The 20,362-nt window shown below is 50.4% G+C and overlaps 1 protein-coding gene across 2 annotated transcripts in view; it reads right to left on the bottom strand.

Moving 5' to 3' along the window:
- Positions 1-1,166: 1,166 nt before the first annotated feature.
- Rps6ka2 (ribosomal protein S6 kinase A2) overlaps positions 1,167-20,362 on the bottom strand; it is a 277,337-nt gene continuing 258,141 nt past the window's right edge. For both annotated transcript variants that reach the window (XM_055615970.1, XM_055615971.1), the window contains 7 exons: positions 15,303-15,392; positions 13,527-13,685; positions 11,609-11,770; positions 9,183-9,259; positions 8,315-8,432; positions 5,063-5,200; positions 1,167-4,249 (listed from right to left, as the gene is read on the bottom strand). In XM_055615970.1, coding sequence (XP_055471945.1) covers positions 4,124-4,249; positions 5,063-5,200; positions 8,315-8,432; positions 9,183-9,259; positions 11,609-11,770; positions 13,527-13,685; positions 15,303-15,392 — 870 coding nt within the window. In that variant the 3' untranslated portion in view covers positions 1,167-4,123. The remainder of the gene's footprint in view (positions 4,250-5,062; positions 5,201-8,314; positions 8,433-9,182; positions 9,260-11,608; positions 11,771-13,526; positions 13,686-15,302; positions 15,393-20,362) is intronic.

The following is a 20,362-nucleotide window of genomic DNA, read 5'->3' as shown; positions in this document are numbered from 1 at the left end:
TTTACTGGGACAGTACAGACAGGTTGCAGAGGGAGAAATCAGGTGAACACCGAATGGACCAGAGACTGAGAGAGGAGCCAGAAGGTTAGAAAAGTTTGCTGGGGTTAGTTTGAGCAATTCAGGTGCTCAGAGAAAAGCCAGATTGGGTAAGTCATCTGGGAGAGGACTTTGAGCCAGGACAGCTGAGTTAAACCAGCCAGCCCAGAGCTCAGTAAGGACTTAGAAGGGGTGAGCTTATTTAAGCAGCAAGTCTCAGAGGCCGAAAACATTCTAGGCCTAGGTTAGATTTTATGGAGGCCAGAAACTTTTAGGGCTGGGCCTAGGTTAGCACAAGGAGGCAGTAAGCCTCCCAGAGAATAACTGAAGAGGAAAATAAACGTTCCTTTTACAAAGATCTGCTGTGTTGGGCAGCCTGGCTTGTGGGCTGTGTTTGTCTGGTGCATGCGGGGCATGGTGCAGGAGATTAGGCACGGAGCACAACACACGTGTCCTGCCTTTTGACACAAACTGCCTAGGAACTTACCAAACAAGGAGTCAGGTTGAAGACTCAAAGACTAACACTGTAGGTTCACTTTCCACCTAATTTGGGAAAGGAAGGACCCATGCAGTCAGGTGACAAAGCAACCCCTGGTCGCCTACTCTGATGCTCCCAGCTCAACCCAGGGGACACATTGCACACACTTAGATCACAGACACTTAAAGTTGTAGGTACACAAGTATGTTAACGCACCTGTCTGTACATGCACACTCACTTGCATTTATGAAAACATGCCAACTCACACTTCTCTACACGTGCTTGCAAACAGACGACACACACATAATGATCCATGTGTGCACAACTTCTCAGACACTCAGGCATTTTATGCCTGCCCCCACCCCAGCTCCAAAAGTGGAGTGGACAGCATCCTGACCCATCTTCCCACGAGGTGTACGCACAGACACATGCACGTTAAGATTCTCAAGTGCAGAGATCTCAATGCTGGGGCACACACACAGGCTCCTAAATGGAGAGGACACCATTCCCCTCCCCACAAAGTTCAATGGCCGCAGAGGTTCAGAGTGACCCGGAGTAAGGGGAAGAGACAGAGGAACAAGGGCTGGGGCCATGACCCGGTATTAGTAGCAACGTAGAAAATGCAAAAGGTTCCCGTTATTCCAGAAAAATATTACACTTCATAAAATCCATGTTTATTCAAAAAAATCTCCTGGGAAAGTCTGGAAAGCTTAATAAATATCTGTACAGTGGCCGCCCGTCTCAAACACAGACAGGAAGCGTGAACGTGGAGTGAGCTGTAAACGTGGCTGCCGAGCGTGTCAACGCAGCGTGGGGCAGGAGCAGGGTGGACCCGTGCCTCCCACCTGCACGGAGGAGCCAGGCTGGCCTCGCCTCCCACCTGTCCCCGCCGCACAGGGACTAGAGTCCTTTTCCACTCCAGCCATCTCACAGTCTTGCAGGTGGTGGAGGGTGACAAAACATGCCAGAGAGAATGAAGAGTCGAGGCATAGTCCCTCCTGTGCTTGAGAGAAGCGGTACAATGCAGGGGAAATCCCAAGGGGCATCTTGAGGGAAGAACACAGTTTAATACACAATACTGCAACATTAGATACTATCAGACACGATCCTCACTTAGAAAGCCGAACAGTATCCAAAGGTCAGTGCATACAGGTAGTTTAAGAACACACACATTCCAACAGGGGACAGGGATGCTCATGGCTTGCCCGCCACTGACTTAAGGGTGGAGAATCTGACGAGCCCCCCATCCTTTCATTGGGCATTCATCTTGTTCTCATCCCAAACCGGACAGGAGCTGCCAGTGGGATGGCCTAAAAGTGACCATTTTTAGGGTTAGGGAGGCCTGTGACGTAGGCTGGGGTTTCCCATGACAAATTCTGTAGTTTCCATGACCCAAACAGGTGGTTGACAGTGGGCTTCTGCGGGCAGAGGACCTTTCATCGTGTTGGGTAAAGGGTTCACAGGACAGGCAAGGTAGACACTAGAGCACTGGGGTCACATGCCACAACCGCCTGCTTGTTGCACTGAAGACTTTAAAGAACAGGGATTAAAATAATCCCACCACATGCTCTCCAGGCCGGCTCTAGGGGAGATTTCAAGTATATGTACTGGGAGAAGGTGGGGACATCGAGGTATTTATACTCTTAGCAGAGCAGGGCTGAGCCAGCTTCCTCTACAGACACGTGACATGCTTCACAGACACTTCAAGGATAGTTTGGGGTGACGGTCTCCTCCATCCCTTTGGCGAGAGTGGGCTGAGTGTAAGGCAGATAACCTGGCATTAATGAAGAAGGATGTGATGGGACCATGTGACCATGTGGGTTACACGCTATAGTCACCTCCTCATCAATGCCTTCTGTGTTCTCTTTACCAAAACTCGTAAACGTGAAGCTGCAAACAAACCCAGCCCGAAGGCTGCATGCAGCTGGCGTGTGGATCCATGCCAGAAAGGCCCTCGGAGGGTGGCTGAGCTCCGCCTCATTTCCAAGAGGACAGAATCTGTCACTAAGACTACCCACTATTCTTTCCCTCTAGATTTCTATTAGGAAATGGAAGGATTCAGACCTAAAATATTAACAGGGATGTGATTTCAGCCTTGGGCAGAGCATTTTTCCATCGAGAAATACGGGAACTTCTCTAGAGACACCATGAAAATGGCACACAGTCTGTTCCCGCTCTTTGTATTTTATAACTCTCAAACAAAACAGAGGCCAGGGGAGTAATTAAAGCTTGTGAAATAAGTTTACATTTTGAGGTCTGAAATAATTTAGACTGAGCAAAGGAATTATGTTCCAAATGTCCCACTGGGGGCAGGTGTTGGAAAAGAGGCCATGACCCATTTGTGGTCTTCCAAGTGCAAGCTCGCCATGACTAACAGGTGCCTCCCACACCGACTGGGCAGAGGGGTCGCTCCTCAGCCTGGAAGGTTCTGAGCCACAGTGGGGTGTCCTCTGACCTGAGCCTACCATGGGGTTATCCTTGGCACCCCCAGAGAGACTGAAGGACACACAAGCCCCTCTGCCAGGGCCAGGCTGAGTGGAGCGCGCCATGCAGCAAGCGTCTCACTCCATCCGGCATGAAGAGTGCACAGACAGGAGCCACTACTGCTGCTCCCTGTGCCGACCATACCCTGGGAACACAGGGCTACGAGACACAGAACCACGGCTTCCCCCAAGGACATCACTCCTGTTGACAGCCTGGCCTGGCACCTTCCGCCTCTCTGAGGTCACGGGGCTCAGGTGTCTCTCCTGTCCTCAGTCAGGCTAAAGAAGGGCTGGGGGAGGAAACAGAGAGTGAGTACAATATGCCGCCTCAGGCAAACACTGCCAACACACCTGGCAATGGCAGAGCCCCATGCTCTCCAGTGTCCCTGGGGCCAGAGGGCTTGAGGTGGGATGGGGCAGCAGTACAGTGGGCATTTTCCCAGAACTCCTCTCTCAACCACCACAGATCAGGCTCTCAGACAGACCCGGCCATCTAGACTCTTGGGTTAGGTGTTTTCATCCTGACAAGCTGGAGATAGAGTCAGGGAGAGGCCACCCAGCATCTCACTCGTGAACAGGGGATGTTGAGGGGCACTCTTTGGGTGATTTTAGACAGGACCAGGCAATTAAGCTGGATGTTGCCACACAGCCATGGGTGTCACCAGAACATCCAGGAGTCTCCAGCTCTTCCAGGGAGGCCCTGCAATCTCCTGGCAGGGACCCTGCACCAACATCCTTAAGAGCAACAGTGGGAAACACCTAGGTGAGAGGCTGAGCACTTAACTGACATCAGAATGGTAAAAAGTGTTCTGCTGTGAACATAAGCCATGACATGAAAAGACTAAGAGCCCTGAGTGAGCCCAGACAGGCTCCGGCAGGGTGCTATGAGGTGACAAGTTTATTTGGTTTCACTCAGGAGGAAAGGAGAGCAGGCGGCGAGGTCGGCGCAGCAAGGCTCAGACATCCTGGGCAGGACCCTCCCCAGGGCTTCCGAGGAGACAGAGAGACAGCCAAGGCCAGATCCATCTTTGTGCTGGACTCAGGGTCACTCAAGTGTCCGTGAACAGGACCCGGATCTGGCATCCGTGAGCCCGGCAGGGAGGCTGATGCTGGAGGTGGCCGGCCACTACAACCTGGTAGATGTGAGTCTCTTCATGCCTCTGCGTTGAGCCAAGCTAGATGATAGCACAGGCTCCAGCCTCGGTGCCTGTGGGGTCCTGTTCAGAGCAAAGTAGGTGGCTGCCATGGCGCCCTGTAAGAGGAAGGGAGGGCAGGTGAGCAAGGAGCCCATCTACTCCAGACTTGGAAGCTGGAGCCACAGGACCTTGGGAGCCTCAGTTTACCCCCATGTGAAACAGGGTAAGGCCTTGCTCTGGGATAACTGGCGCACCGAGGGTAGCAGGCAGGCTGCAACGCCTCCAATATAATAAGCCCATAAATGATGGCTCCTACCACGTCACTGTAAGCTCAACTGGGCTTGTGCCTTAGGAATATTTAAGACTGGAGCGGAGTTCCTGGGAAGGTCATGTGATCATCTTACTGCCAACAGGAAGGCAGATGTGTTCTGGGGCCAGCTGGGTCCTCGGGAATTCATAGCCACTGGTTCTTAGGCTCTGCTACGCTGAAGCAGCCTGGACTAACTTGGCCAGCTGGGCTGGCCTTGATATCGCTCCACACCCTCGAGACAGATCCAGGATGGAGTTCTAAGAGGCAGGGCTGGGACTACACCATACTTCTTAGAAGGGTGGTCCCGCCTGGACTGTGGGTCCGCCTGGCAGGCGAAAGCTGCTTGAAACACGGCTTGCTAGCATGCAGGGTACTCTTACAGATCTCTGGCCCAGACCTGAAGGCTCTGAAGCATAGGGTTGTACAGCCAAGGTGCCAAACACCACCCCTACACCAACGCTGTCACTCAAACACAACTTCTGCCTGTGTGCTGAAGTGACACTTGTGTGCCTCTAAGTGGTGACTTTACATTCTAGTTTCTTCTCACCAATGGCGAGGCACTGTCTTGCCTGGCGCCAGGATTCCCGTGCTCACTGTCAGGACTCTGGCTACAGCATACCTTCACCAGATGGACATCCTGTCTGCTCAGCTGGCTTTGGGATAGGTACTCTCTGTTCACGATCCATGGGTGTTTCAACACTTGAACCGCTGTTAGGCGCTGCTGTGGGTCCACATGGAGCATCTTGGACACAACATCCTGCCGAGAGTCCAGAGGGGAGGAGGACTGTGGGGTTGGGCTGTCTAGAGAATGCCCGGCAGAACATAACTGCCATTCTGTGGTGATTCTTTGCATTCTGGGTCAAATGACTTCCAGGTTTATGAGTGTGTCAATGTACCTTAAGTGCCAACGATTACTGGCTTAGCGGCAGACAGTGTGTTTCATTGAAGGTTTTATAGCAAAGGCATGTCAAATGTTAAATGGCACAGTAAGCTGCTGAAAGACTATTTTAATAAAAACGATTGCCTTCCACAAACACAAGAAATACCAGGCAGCGCAACAGTGCCCTTCTACAGAGCCATCGAACGCCTCCCAGCACCGGGCCTCAGGGATGCTTAGGAGCAAGTCTGTCCTCGAAGCACAGCTGCTTCTGGTCTCAAGCGTGAGTGTGAAAGCGATGAAAACTGTTTGCTCCCTGTGCCACGGTGCCCCAGCACACACGGGATACATATAATGACGTGCCATCCCTGCGGGGGGGGGGGGCGGGCGGCGGGCGCGAAGTGCTCTGTGGCAGAACACTTGCCTAGAGCTATAGTTTGAAGTGGAAACGTTCCCCATAGGCTCATGTGGAAAGCCTAGGTGCCCCCAGGTGTGAGTGCTATGCTGGGAGATTCTTCTGAAACTTTAGGAGGTGGTGCCATCTGGAGAAGGGTTACTGGGAGCAGACCGTTGGTGCTGTCTTATCACTGGCATCTTCCTGTTTCTCCTCTCTGCTTTCTGTCTCTCCTCTGCTACCTGCCATGATGTGCTGACTAAGCACCGAAGCCAAATGACCATGGGCCGCTCACCCTCTGAAACCGAGAGCCAAAAGAAATCCTTCCTCCTTTAAATTGTTTATGGCAGGTGTTTTGGTCACAGTGATGAAAAAGCTAACACACCCAGCATACATGAGGCCCTGGGTTTGATTTCCAGTACCACAAAACAATTCCAAACCAAACAATGACAGGCTCAGAAACACACAAAATCATGCTGTCACAGCTTTGTACGAGATGGCAGGATGGAAGGCTCTGTTGTGTGCTGAGTAAGGAAAGGAAGAAGGACAGGAGAAAGCCGAGGGAGGACAGTACAGTGGGAGAGGCTGTAGTGGGGGTAGACGTCTCAGGGGGCAGTGAGGTCCCTGCTGGCAGCAGCAGTCTTGATCATTCACACTTGCCCTGGGCTTATTCTCCCTTCTCTCTGCTCTCAGACAGGCACCGGAAGTACAGCCTGCTGTGAGGCCTAGCTACAGAAAGCCACGCTAAGACAATTCCCAGTCACCTGAGACAAGGTGATCGTGTGGGAAGGAGCAGCTGGGGTGTTGGAGTTCAACGCATGGGAAGTGCTCCTCAAACACCAGCTGTCTTCCTTATCACCTGCATGTCACCTCCACTAGGATCTCTTCTCTCCATCCTACCGTCACCTCTGCCATCGCCTCCACCAGGACCTCCATCATACTCACTACCATCACATCTGCCAGAACCTCTACCATATCCTCTGCCAACACCTCTGTCATCACCTCAACCATATCCACTACCATCACCTCCACCAATCTCTCTACCATATCTACCACCATCACCTCTGCCAGAACTCCCTCCAGAACCTCCACCATTTCCACTCTGCCATTGCCTCCACCAGGGCCTCCACTATCTCCCTACTATCACCTTTAACATGACCTTTGCCACATTACCCACCATCACCTTCTCCAGCAGTTCCGCCAGGACTTCCACTATTTCACCCACCATCACCCCTACCTTCCACAACCATATTCTATACTATCACCTCCACCAAACCACATCATCACTCTCACCAGGACCTTCACAACCATTATCATCTCAGAAGATGGTAATGTCTACATTGTCACCTCAGCCACCACCTCCACCTTCTACACCAACTCCCTCTCTCTGTCTCTTGTGTGTGTTGTGTGTGTGTGTGTGGTGTATATGTGATATGTATGTGATGTGTGTGTGATGCATGTATGGGGTATGTGTGTTTGTGGGGTGTGTGCGCATGCATGTGTACAAGGGCCTGAGGAGGATGTTAGCTGTCCTGCTTATCTCTTTCTGCCTTATTTCTTTGCGGGTCTCTCACTGAACCTGGAACTAGGCTGGCCACCAGCAAACACTGCCTCTGTCTCTCCTCACCAAGCCCTCAAGGTAAATGCTATGCCTACCTTCTGTTTTTGAAGGCTGGGTATTCCAACTGGCACTCTTACCTACTGAGCATCTCCTCAGACTGAAAACCCCTTCTCGTCCATCACCCCAGATGCCACCTCTACCATCTTCTACAACATCAGCTCCTCCTCCATCCCCTCCACCTTCTGCACCACTGCTCCAATCCCTGCCTGAGGTCTCAGACAATGGTGATGGCAAATCTTGAATTAGAAACCTGCTTTCTCCTGCAGAACTGTCACAGTAACGCAGAAGAAAGGCTGCAGCCACAGCTTGCTGATGGTCAGACTGCAGTGCACTTATTTCAGTATTGGATAGAGTCTAGCACCTTGCAAACACTAAGGGTGCTTGACCATTGACCCACACCCTCAGCCCAACAGTACATTGTTTTACTAGACTGTAATTTGATGATATCCACTAAAGAAGACTAGAGCCTGATGGGCAGGAGAGCGAAGCTGGTGACCAGTGTGCACACCAGGAAAACACAAATTTAATGCCTTTAAACTAACACAAATGTGCCTCAGACATTTAGGGCAGTCACATGGAAACATTTCTAGAGAGGAGGCAACTTGGGGGTTCTGTGGGTACCCTGCAGCATCACCTCTTTCTCAGGGTCCCCAGTTGCCAGTCACTCTGTAAACTTCAGGCTGGCAACCCTGGTCATAGCAGCCAGTTCCCTAAGCACCACTCCTCTCTGACCCTGTCTGCCTATCTCTTCATCTGCTTATGTCTGTATCCCCATCCACATGTACATCTCCCATTGGTTCTGTTTCTCTGCAGAACTTAAAGACATTAACATTGAATGTTTTTAATTAAAAAATATGGACCACTCTGAGAATGAAAGTCTGTAACGTTTATATGGGTGGCGTCTCCAGATCCCTCACAAATAATATTTAAATGGCTGGACCTGCCGCTAGGAGGTGAGAATACTGGCAACTATACTCACCTTTGCCGCATCAGATATGGAGTCCCAGTTCCCCCCCGAAAGGGCATACTTCCCACTGCCAATCCTCGCCAGAATCTCCTCAGGGGTATCGTCTGGCCCATTGGCAAAAGGGGTGAACCTGTGTGGGGAGAGGGTTGATACAGTGAGCTCACGGCTCCACAACAGTACTGAGGGAACAGTGTCTGTCCCATTCTTTTCCAAGCCCAGGGCTATGCCAGGGCATGGTGCAGGTCCTAGCGCCCCCTTTCCCACTTGGCCAGTGCTACAAGTCAACAGAAGGAGCAGTGAAGACCTTTCCACCCAAGCATGCAACTTTTCTAGGCCCTTTTGGATCACACTGGTGCCAGGATGGTAAGGGGTCTACCTGGAGATTTGGTTTCTATGATGACAGAGCGGTTCGGTGGTCAGAAACCTGACGTGTAAAGTCTGAGGGATGGACCCATGGGTTGCTCTATCACTAACCCATTTCTTGGCTCTTGGGCAGATTGATCCTTGAACGTACAAAAGTCGCTCTATGGATGTCAAGTGTAGTCCTTGTCCACAACCCTGACGCGAGCCAGACACATGTGAGCACAGACCTCCCAGGAAGAGGAACATGGCAGACTCCCCTAGTGAGTGTTCCTTTCAAGGGAATGGTTTAGGTAGTAGAGGGAATGTGGGCTGTTCTGTGGAAGGCCAGTGTGTTTTGTTTGTGGGCTGAGTGTATGGAGACTGTATAGCTGATCATCCTTGTCCCTTCGTTATCCTGCAGGGCTTGGATATTCACCCTAACCCAGTGGGGTGGCATTTGTTTACACACAAGCCCCAGGGAGGAGAGGGGAGGGTCTCAGGGCTGGGGTTGAGAACACCCCTGGTGACCCTCCATTACCCAGCCAGCATGGTGTACAGCAGGATTCCCAAGCTCCAGACATCACACGCTGCATCGTAGCCTTGCCGCTTCAGGACCTGCAGAGGCAACCGGCATGGTCAGGATGGCACCAGGCAGCTCCATTTCAGAGCGTTTTCCTAGGTGGATGGGAAGTGGGCAGGGTGGGGTCAGCCTGCCGGGCTCAGCCTGCCCTACCTATCATGGTGTAGCATGGTCCCTGCAGAGACAGAGGAGGGGGCAGAGCACCTGCCTGACACATGGTGTTAAGAAGCTTTGTTTCCAGTTAGCCATGTTCAGAGGAACTCTTCGATGCACATTAATGTGCAAGGTGCAGCCATCTTCCAGAACCCCATTTTCCTAAACTAAAACTTTGTCCTTGTTAAGCACAATTTCCCTACTGGCTAACCCGGTTCCTGACAAACCCATTCTACTTTCTCTGTGAATCTGACCTTGTGAGGAACCCCAGACAAGTGGGATCATACAGTGCTGGCCTGGAACTCACAGTCTAGGCAGGGATGACTGAATTCACCATCCTTCTGTCTCCCTCTCCTGGGATGAGAATGCACTGCTATGGTTGTGTAGTGCTGGGGATTAAGCCCAGGGCTTCTCTATTGCCAGACACACACTGTGCCAACCACATCCTCAGCGTCTTCTCTGTCTGCTTTCCTGTGACCGTCTTGTTTCATGGAGTCGTGTCGTCGTGGTTCATTCATGCTGTGGCAGGGGTCAGCATTCCCTGCCTTCGAGGGATGAGAAATGCTCTGATGTGTGTGCACATACCTGTGTATTAGCCAGTGGTGGGTACTTGGGTTGCTGTAAATGATGTTGCTATACACAGGGATGGACAGACACCCTTAATTCTTGAGGTTATGTACATGGAAGTGGAACTGCTGGATTACGTTTTGAGATGAGGTCATAACCATTCTGTCTCCATCCCCTGACCTCAAGCGGTCTTCCTGCATCCTCCCACAGAGTTCCAGCGGACTACAGGTGTGTGTCAGTGTGCCCAACATTAGTTAAACATTATGAAGAATTACCGAGAAGGAAGAACTCTGATGAACTGTAACGTCAGTTTATATGGGTGATTGCTGGGATGGCCATACTTGACTGCCAGTGAAGAGCCCAGGCGGATGGGCACATGGATCACTGTAGATTGCTGCATTGCCTGAATGAGGCATTGCGACTCTGTGCTCAGTTTCTTCCCAGGTGAGAGCAAGGAGCCTGCTTTCACCCCCTACCCTCCTGTCACTATATACCGTGCTGCCAGACTGATATGACATGCTAAACATACACTTCTAAGTCCCTGCCTGAGTGACCTCCCAGAGTCATTTAAATACTGGATTTGCTTTCCTTTCCTCCATCTATGAAACGTGGCTACTTGTATGCACTCTGACGGCATTAACAGTGGGCAAAAGAGGCCTAGTCAGAGCTTCAAACAAACTGTCTCCAAAGGGGCCAACGCTGCTCATATGCAACCCCTGGGCAAGGGCATGCTGCTTTGGACCGGGAGTCTGCCTGAGTATCACTCCGTGAAGCACACAACTGTGTCTTCCTCTTAGGGCTCTAAGCAGACCTGACAGTTCTACTCAGGAGACCACATGCAGGGTCGAAAGCCCTTTTCATTCCTGAGCCTTTTGTGGGTTCAGCAGCAATACCAGCCCCTGCTGCCACTGTGGTTTCACCTCACCATCAACTCATGCAAGAAACCAGGCTCATTATCATTGGCAGCAGCGACAGTAGAGCCTATTGGAACTGGCCTCAGGAAGCTGGCGCGAGCGATGAGATGCCCTTTTGTGATCCTTTGAGGTAACGGGCGGGGAGCAGAGTGGGTGGGTTGCACATTGCAGCGGGACCCCGATATTTTCAAGTTAGATGGATGCTGACTTGTCGGCAAGGAAACACTAGAGCAGTGGTTCTCCACCTGTGGGCTGTCATCCGTTGGGGGTCAAACAGCCCTTCACAGGGGTCACACAAGACCACCAGAGGACACAGATATTTACATTGTGATTCGTAACGATAGCAAAGTTACAGTTATGAAGCAGCAACAAGAATAATTTTATGGTTGGGTCAGCACAGCGTGAGGAACTATTAAAGGGTCGCAGCATCAAGAAGGTTGAGGGCTGCTGCTTTAGAGCAAAAACAATCTACATTATTCCAGCAGAAAATAAAATGCTTACAGTGGGTGAGTAGGACTGGCAGATTCCAGAGCAACCATGCTCTTTCCTTCCTACAGAAGGTTCGCCTTTCTCTCCTGAGGACTTTGCTCCTTCTTCTCCCTCACAGCAGGCTCGCCTTCCTCTCCTAAGGACTTTGCTGAGCCCATTTTGTTGCCTCAATGCCCCAAGCTCTCTGGTTACTCTGCTAACAAGAAAGGCCGCTTTCCTCAGCCTGACAAATCTGTCTTCCCTGGGTTTGGGGGACTATACCTCAGGGGCCACAAAGTTCGCTGTGTAGCAGGGGGTCATGAGCAGCCCATTCTCCGCTCGCAGCTGCTTGGCAAACCCGAAGTCACAGATGCGGATGGATTCGGGGTTTCCAGACTCGTCCATGTACAGAATGTTGCTTGGTTTCAGGTCCCGATGAACAACCTGGAAGGCAGAATTGTGAGTCAAAGCTGAGTGGGAGAGGAGGTTGTACAGGAGGCCAGGGCCGCCTGGGAACTGATGACTGGAGCAGGCCCCAAAGCAGGAAAAAAAAAGAGCTATCCCTTACCCATGCTGGTCACAGGAAGACACACAGCCTATGTCCACACAGGACTATATGGCTGAAAAACACATGCTAACCCAAGACACAGGAGCAGCTGTTGTACTATGCCACAGCAGGGTCTGTGGCAGGCAGCTCTGGCTACTGAGATGCGAAGGTTCCCATGCTTTATGCTCACTCAGAGGGATTTGGGGACATGCCAGGTAGAGGCCACTTGTCACGGGTGCCAGAAGCATGGTGCACCTGCTGTCACAGGCACACTGACTCCCTGGCAACAAGGGGAGAAACTCAGGACTGCAGACTGCACGGCCCAAGGCACAGACTCCAAGCATGTCCCACAGCTACAGTGACAGCTGTCACAACAGAAGGGCCAGCAATCTCTCAAAACAAAGCAGCTATTTAGGACGCAGAGTGAGGCCTTCTGAAGGGACAGAAGGTCCCTGTGCAGACACCTGGTGTGCCTTCATGAGGCTTGGAACCTGAACACCCCAACTGTCCTCTTGTGGAGCATTGGGAAGTTCTGCTAGTAACATAATTGGGCAACCTGGCCCATCATATAGACACTGATAGCAGGCTATAGGAGACTGGAAGACTTGTCTCCATTCCTGTTTCCCTCATTAAACAGAAGATCTGTGATGCCCGCACTTGCAGGATACTTCTAGAATCTGCCTATTGGAAAACTGTGTTGTGGAACTCATGGAGGAAGCCACACAAAAAGGATGTACTGTGAGATCTTGGAAGATCTGTCAAGCCTGAAGATCATGCAAGCTGGCAAGCCTGTGTACACAGCTGGCCCAAACCTGCTTTATGAGGAATTCTGAGAAGGAGAGAGAAACGGACCAGAGGAGAGGGTGGAGGTGAAGGCTGGGGGGTGGGGAGAGTAGAAGGATAGACAGAGATGGTACATGGTGGAATGAAGGATGGAGAGAAGAATGGAGAAAAAGATAGGCACAAAGGATGGAAGGATTAAGGAGAAGGATAGAGAAAGATGTGGGAAGGATAGAGGTGAAAGATGAAGGAAGAAATGGGGGAAGGATGGAGTTGAAGGATGGAGGAAATGATGTAGATATTGCATTTTGCTGGCCTCCTTCCTTGAGACTGAGAATGTGGCCTAGAGCTCTGTAGTATGGCCTTGGTGGGGTCCTTAACCTTGGACAATGTGCATGACCCAGACTTTAGAAGTGAGTCTATGAAGACCTTGGTGTAGCCTGGGCTTGAGGTTAAGGGAACCCAACTGTTACCCTTTCTGTTTAGCTTTATGTATCACAAGCAATGAAAATTCTAAATCTCTCTTTATCAAGGCCAACGTATAACATTTTCTTTGCTAAACCTGATCTACATAGATTTATTAACTTAGTTCCTGTATATACCAAGTATGCAAATGACTTTAGACCCATAAAGGATGGCAGAACACAACACAGAAAATTACATCACTTGGGTATATCAATTATTTAGAGCTGACGGAATTGAAGAGGGCACAGGAAAGCACTCTGCCTTCATGCCTCCCTAAAGCCAAGACGCCAGTTTATAGAGGTGTCTTACCCCTGCACCCACAATTCTGTGGCTCCTCCACGCTCTTGCATCTACCTTCCTGTAGAGCCACCTGCTGTCCTGAGCTGGTCCACTGTAAGCTGGGCTTACCCCTTGGGAGTGCAGGTAGTCCATGGTCCTGGCGATGGTGTACAGCACGTCACTGGCCTCCCGCTCTGAGAAGCACCGCTGACGGAGGATTCGGTCCAGCAGCTCCCCGCCTCGCATGAGCTCCATCACCAGGTAAACATACTTGCCATCATCATAGACCTGGAAGCCAAGCGGAAGCAGGCAAAACCTCAGGCCCCCGTATGCCGCCATGGCTGCAGTCCTCAGGCCCCTCGCTATATGCAGGAGCAAGGCCTCCAAGTGGGGCGGAGGAGAGAAGTTGGGGGCTGTTTCCCTAAGAGTAAGATCAAGTTGTAAACGGGTGAGCAGCCATTTCAGCCACAGAAGTGGCTCTTCTTAGAAAGGAATCATCTTTGACACCTTGGGGAGGGGGCAGGCTGGGCCATGCGACACACAGGGGTTGAGTAGGGTTGCCTAGCTGGGGTATGCATATAGAGATGCCGCCAGCCTTTGGCAGGTAGGCACACCATAAAGTGGCAGTGGCAACAGCACCCCAAAGACACTGCTTCTCAACTATCTTCCTGTATGCAATTTGGAGGTCAAGTCAGAGTGTACGTTCTGGCTCTTAGGTCTGCAGGGGATGGGACCTGGCGCTCTGAGGGACACAGCATTTGCCCAGGCTAGCTTTAAATTCACTTTAAAAATGAAAAACAAAACGCAAACTCTGTATATATGAAGGCCTCGTGTGTTTCCCGGGCACCATATGCGAGGGAGCCTGTGCGTGCCTGAGCTCTGGGAAATGGACGCAAATGGGGTGACAGGCCTAAGTGCTTATTCTTAGCCCAGTGATCATTATTTAAGCAACGGATCTCTAGAATAAGCTACTAAAATAATTTACCTGACTTTGACCTGTATAAAAGGTGTGAAGCTCATTTCAGTGCGTTTGTTTTGAGCTTATGAACTCACTGTTCTATTTTGAAGGCGGGAAGACATGCTGTCTCAGACCTGGGCTGCTTGCCTCAGACAGAGCAGAACAAACCATGAAGTGTATGGATTGAGCTGGTTTTGGTTCATGAATTTTACATGCAAACCAAGCATGAACAGTCAGAGCACCACACCTGTGTAGTGAGGCATTTGAGATCCCCAGGAGACACAGCTGGCTCCATCTCAGCTTTTGGATGCAAGGCATTCATTGCTCATGTTCCCTGGGGTTGAACTCTATTCCATGAGCTGCTGCCCAAAGGGACACTGAGGTAGTCCCAGGAGCTACAAGCTCTGCATGCATATCACTGGAATCATTTTGTACTCTAAGAAGTAAGGGCAAGAAGAAGAAATTTTCTTTTCTCCTCACACCCATGCCTGAACTTCAGGCCTTTATGGCGTAGAGTGGTCTCGGACACTGGCTTGATGTGGCTGATTCCTGCTCCATCCTCATTGTCAGAGAAAGCACAAAGGAGGCTATAAAATCTCCACAGCTAGCCTCAGCGGGATCTGCTACCCTCATGCCACTCTGCATGTCAATCAGGAATGACTCGGCGAGGAATAACACTCCTATCCTGTGCGCACAGGCGTTTCCTATCGTATTCTTATGCATGGCATGCTTGAGGTATGCACACACCCAGTTATGTACGTACACCCACGCTGAGGTGACCAGCCACCAAAGTACCAGAGGCCCTTGTGTGGGGAGTGTCTAAGGCCGGTGACCCTGGGCACACTGAACATGGGCAATGTGAGAGAACTTGAACTTTGCAAATGGCGACAGTTTTGCATCAGTTGAAGAAAAAGCCTGAGGTAGGGCTGCCCCACAGAGGCACTTACATCTTTTAGGGTGATGATGTTGGGGTGCTGGCCATACCGCAGGAGGATTTCGATTTCTTCTGAGGGATCCCTTTTGCTTTTGTCAATGATCTGAAACACACACAGCAGTAGCAGTGAGAGGTTTGCTGCTGGCTGTGCTAGGCCATTGCAGATGATGAACTGAGGCCTGACAGAGTGCCACTATAGCTGCTCTCCACCCCCACAGTTCTTAACCAAACTCTCTTAAAAATACTCAGAAATGTAGATCTAGTCTCTCCTGCCTCAGCTAGCAAAAAAAAAAAAAAAAAAAAAAAAAAAAAGGAAACCAGGTTTGTAATTCCAGCTACCAGGGAACATGAACAGGAAGACTGAAAGTTGTCTCAAACTAAAAAGAGGAATGTAGTCAGGAATGTAGCAGCTCCATGGCAGAGCACTGTCTAGCATGTACAAGTCCCCAGGTTCAATCCCCAATACCACAAGAAAGGAGGAGACAGCCTTCAGACATGATCTCAAGTTATCAAAAGGCCAGATGCAATGGGGCAGGCACAGAGAGCTCACCCAGTCACAGTAAACAGCATAACCCGTGTCAGCCACCAAACTCTGTCAGAGTGAGCCTCCAGTCACTGAGCACCCCTGCTTTGTCCTGGGAACCACGGGCCAGCCACAAAATGAGGTAAAGTAGTAGGCCCTCCCTGACAGATGCTGGAGGCCTGGTGGGCGGTGCTTCTCTCCGGCCAGCCAGACATCCCTCTCTCACTGGTTTCCCTCCCCCTGCCCAGTATTTTTCGAAACAGCATTTGATGCTGTTTGACTCCAGGAAGATGGGTGGCTTTCCCTTACATGGTACCCAAATCAAAGCCTGCCTCTGAAATGGAGTCCTTGTGCTACACAATGGCTCTGATGCCACTGAAGGTGTCTATGTTTGTGGGGAGTGCTGTGGAGAGAGATTCTTATGTTGGAAGGGGACAGCACTTAGTTGAGAACCACTCATAAGTCCAGAAATGTCCCCCACCACAACAGCACCCCATGGCCCTGCACATTATCACCATCTAGTCCCAAAGCCGCCCCTCTGACTACTGTAGGTGCCCCCTCCCCGCACTCTCCCTTCACAATACATTTGTGGGCTTAAACACTTTAGTGGCAGATGCATTTTTTTTTCCTTGAAGGCATTTCACGATAAAGCTGTCCACTCCTAACATCCATCCAGTCTCCTCACAAAGGAGCCGGATGCAGACTGTCATGAGGAAGCCTTTCGTCTGCTGCCAGGGACTCCCTTCAAGTTGGAAGGACATCACAGGTGCATCCTCCACTGTCACTGGTGTTAAAAGCAGAGAAGCACCGTGGACAGACACACGCATTTCTCTAAGAAGGCATAAATAACACCGAAGGGAAGAGGAAAATATTAATAACCTTGGCTTCCCACAGAGGAGGAAATGGGTAATGGGGGTGGGGGGTGGAGCTATGGCTGGGTTTCCTCCCAGATAGCTTCTGAATCTGGAATCACGAGAATGTTATCTATTAAAAAGAATTAAGTGTGAGAACACTGTAGCCACCACAAAACACCTGGGACTACAGGTGCTTGATCCGTTTCCTCACTGTAGTATTGGTTTTATTCTTATGTGTTCTTTCTATATAGATTATGTGAAAGAATTCTGATGAACAGTCATAAACAATCCGTTTGTAAAGACCTGAGGATCTCACTGACAGCGGACAGCACCTTAAGACTGTACTAAGAATGAATGTGTATGTTCAGCTAGGAGGCACAGCAGGAGGCCACACTGGTTAATCTTCTAGGCATGGCATGCAGCTGGTCATGAGCACTGACCGTAACGGCACACTGGATATCCTTTAATGGTCTGGTACTTGCAAAGCACCTCCATCAAATGATAAGTGAGTAGGGTATTCTCTCCGGTGGCTGCCGAGCGGTTGGGATCCTTCCATGAGTATCCTGGAGCTGGTTCTACTTCTAACTAGACAAGCCCCGTGGACCAATGCTCTTGGTACTCCTCTCCAGGTCTGAGCTTGATAACAGAGACGGCCACAATCGAAGACAGGAGGACGGGGGGTGGATCTTTCTTCTCTTCCCCAGACAGCATCCCGCCCAGGGGGCACCCTTCCCTGCTGCAAGGGGGTCAGCTCCCTGTGCTTGTGCTGTGCTTCTCTCCCTGCTCAGAGATGCTAAGCCAAGGTGTGCATATGCCTGGAGCAAGTGTGGCTCCCACAACAGCTGTGCAGGAAGACGGCTTTTCTTGGCAGGAGAATCGTGTTTGCTGACGGCTGCTGCTGGTACACAGGGCCTTTTCCCCCAGTTCTCCATCTTCCCTTTCTGTGTCTTTCTCTGTCCTTCCTTGTGCTGCTCAAGCTCCCCATCCCTGGAGCGCTCCCTTTGCAGGTGCTCAGCCAGTTGTGTGCTGGGCCTGGAGGCAGCAGGGCAAGCACCTGGACAAGCAGGATGAGGCCCCAGGCCCAGCACTTCCTTTCACTTGTTGGAAGGATCATACCGAGTCGGGAGCAAGGCAAGTAGAACGCGTAATTACTTGAAAAAACTCTAACAGACATTTTCTCCTGTAAAATTAATTCAAACAAATGACAAAAAGAAAGAACTCCAGTTTTCTCAGTAGGAAAAAAATTAAAATTTCCATGCCAATCAGTCCTTCTAAAAATAAAGTCTCTCCGGGCCAAGCATCTGTTTCATTCTACTTCCTTTCTGGCTGACAAGTTATATACACAGAATAAAACTAAGTGCAGGCATGCAAACACTGTCACACAAGGATGACATGAGGTGAATCCAAACCCTGGCTCCTGCAGGGAGTGAAGCCTGTCCTGTTCTGGGTGTGGTGGCCACATCCTCTGCTGTGGTTAAAAACAGGGTGACAAACAAGCAAACACAGTCGTCATCTGGTCTCTGACAGAGAAGCCAAACTCACACTGGGGATGCTTGGCTGTCAGGATAGCAGAGTGGACCTGGAACCTCATCTCTCATTCCGAACACAAATCAGAGAACTCGATGATGGGGGCAGGCCCTGAGACCCTACCGCTCTGTGGGCAACTAGGAGTAACGAAGAGTTGTTGGCGAGGAGATTCATAGCGTCCACAGATTTGTTGTTCTGGCTCAAGTAAATAACCATGCATCTATTCAGACATAAGATTCAACTCACTGGCCACATGCAGAACAGACAGGGAAGTAGGAGAGAAGGTTCCAGGGGGCAAGAAAGGGAATGGGGAGTGAAAACAACTAAAACAAACCAATTTAAAAGCTTTTAGAGAACAGGGTAACACACACTGTGAAACAACCTTAAGGCTGTCTGTTGAGTTTTTCATTTTCAATTACATCTATTTCTTCAGTTGTTCATGTGTGGGGGTATTGCACAGCACAGAGGACATGTGAAGATCACATGACAATTTGCTGGGGTTGGTTACGTTCTTCCACCATGTAGATCTTGAGACTGGGACTCAGGTCATCAGGCAGCAAGAGTCTTTATATCTGACCCAAACTACAGGCATTTAAGAACAGCAAATGTGCTGCTGAGGGTGCAGTTGCTGGCTCCTAAGGAAACATGCCTGCCACTGACCAGGCCCACCTGGTTCCCCCAAAACTTTTTGGCCACAGGAGAGGGAACTATCACCAAAGAGGTGTCTGTACCTAGGCACACGTGTATGTTTGAGAATGCAGGGGCCAAGAGGAAAGACGATGTGGCGTATGTCTCTGCTGACCCCAGAGCTTTTAGTTAGTCTACTTTAGTTGCAGCTTCCGGTTCTGTGATCAGCAAGAAAAGATGTGTCAGATGCAAACACACGAAGCAGCAGGCTTCCTGAAGGAGAAGTCCACAGGGAGTATGCTCTCTGTTGAACAATGTTCTGAATGCTGAGGAAAGATGATCCAGATTTGAAGGACAGCTCTGGAGTGCATCCCTTTTGATTGACCAAGCACTATGTGATGTGAGTTCAGGCCTCTGTCTGCTCCCAATACAGTTGATGAACCTTCAGAATGGCCTGCCTAGGCTCTGCTCACCACAGTGCATGTTCAGTATGGGTGTGGACACAGGAAACGATGAACTATTGGTATGTCAATCTTTGCAGGAGACCTAATAACAGTTTAACCCTCAGAGAAGTGGACTTACTGCTGCCTGTCAGCACATGGCTTGTGTCTGCTTCTCAGCGATATGTGGACTCTGAACTGTATCTTGCCAAGAAGCCATGGTTTTCTGTGGTCCTGTTTCTTCCAGTGAGGGTTAATTTAAGCATTTTCCAGACAATAAATTATGACCCATTACAGTTCTAGAAAGGACAAACCACCACTTGGTTTTCCCAGAGAATTTCAAAACTTTGCAGGACAAACAGGAACGCCTGGCTCTTTCTTCCACTGGTAACCAGAGACACAATGCCTAGCTTTTCTTCCTGGGGTGTACAGGCTGAGAAGGAAGCTTTCTTTGAGGGTCCACAGGGTCCAACGGGATCTTTGAGGACAGAGTTCTAAGTCCCAACAAAGCTGAAAACAGATGGAGGCTCTCTGCGTTGGAGTTGGATGTGGGAATACCAAAGAGAACATGCCACTGGCCTTGTCACTTAGTTCCGGGCACAGAATTGCACTGAACAACAGCAGTCCATTCCTAGAAGGGCCCTGGGGCTGCCGAGCTGGCCACACAATGGATCTGCTTCTTAGCATTCCCTGGCAACTGTGTTTACTTCTAGGAGTGCTGCTGGCCACGAGATAAACAATCTAAAGAATTTCTGTGAGAAACAGCTCACACAGAGAAATACCAAGAAGCCCACGCAAGCTTGCAAAGCACTGGATTAAAGTCCTTTGGGGTGGGGAAGAACACAGGTCTTATGTAAACCCCTCGCTCTGCACAATCTAGACCCGTGTCTCTGCCACACAGGGGATCCCTCCGTGTGGTGGGATCCCACCACCAGAGTCACTGGTGGTGACTCTGCTGTGTCTTTGAGCGCGTGCTTTCACTGTCATCACCTCAAGGACTCAAGGACTTTTAACCTCCCCACGTCCTCCCTCAATCCTTTCCTTTGCCAACTGAGACTCATCGCCAAACACTAGGCAGAGTGTAGGGAGCCTTGCAGAGGGC

This window comes from Psammomys obesus, unplaced genomic scaffold, assembly GCF_907164565.1.
Source record: "Psammomys obesus unplaced genomic scaffold, mPsaObe1.curated_primary_1811, whole genome shotgun sequence".
NCBI classification, from domain to species: Eukaryota; Metazoa; Chordata; class Mammalia; order Rodentia; family Muridae; genus Psammomys; species Psammomys obesus.
Note: the sequence above shows the minus strand (reverse complement) of the source record. Positions and strands in the feature narration are given on the sequence as shown.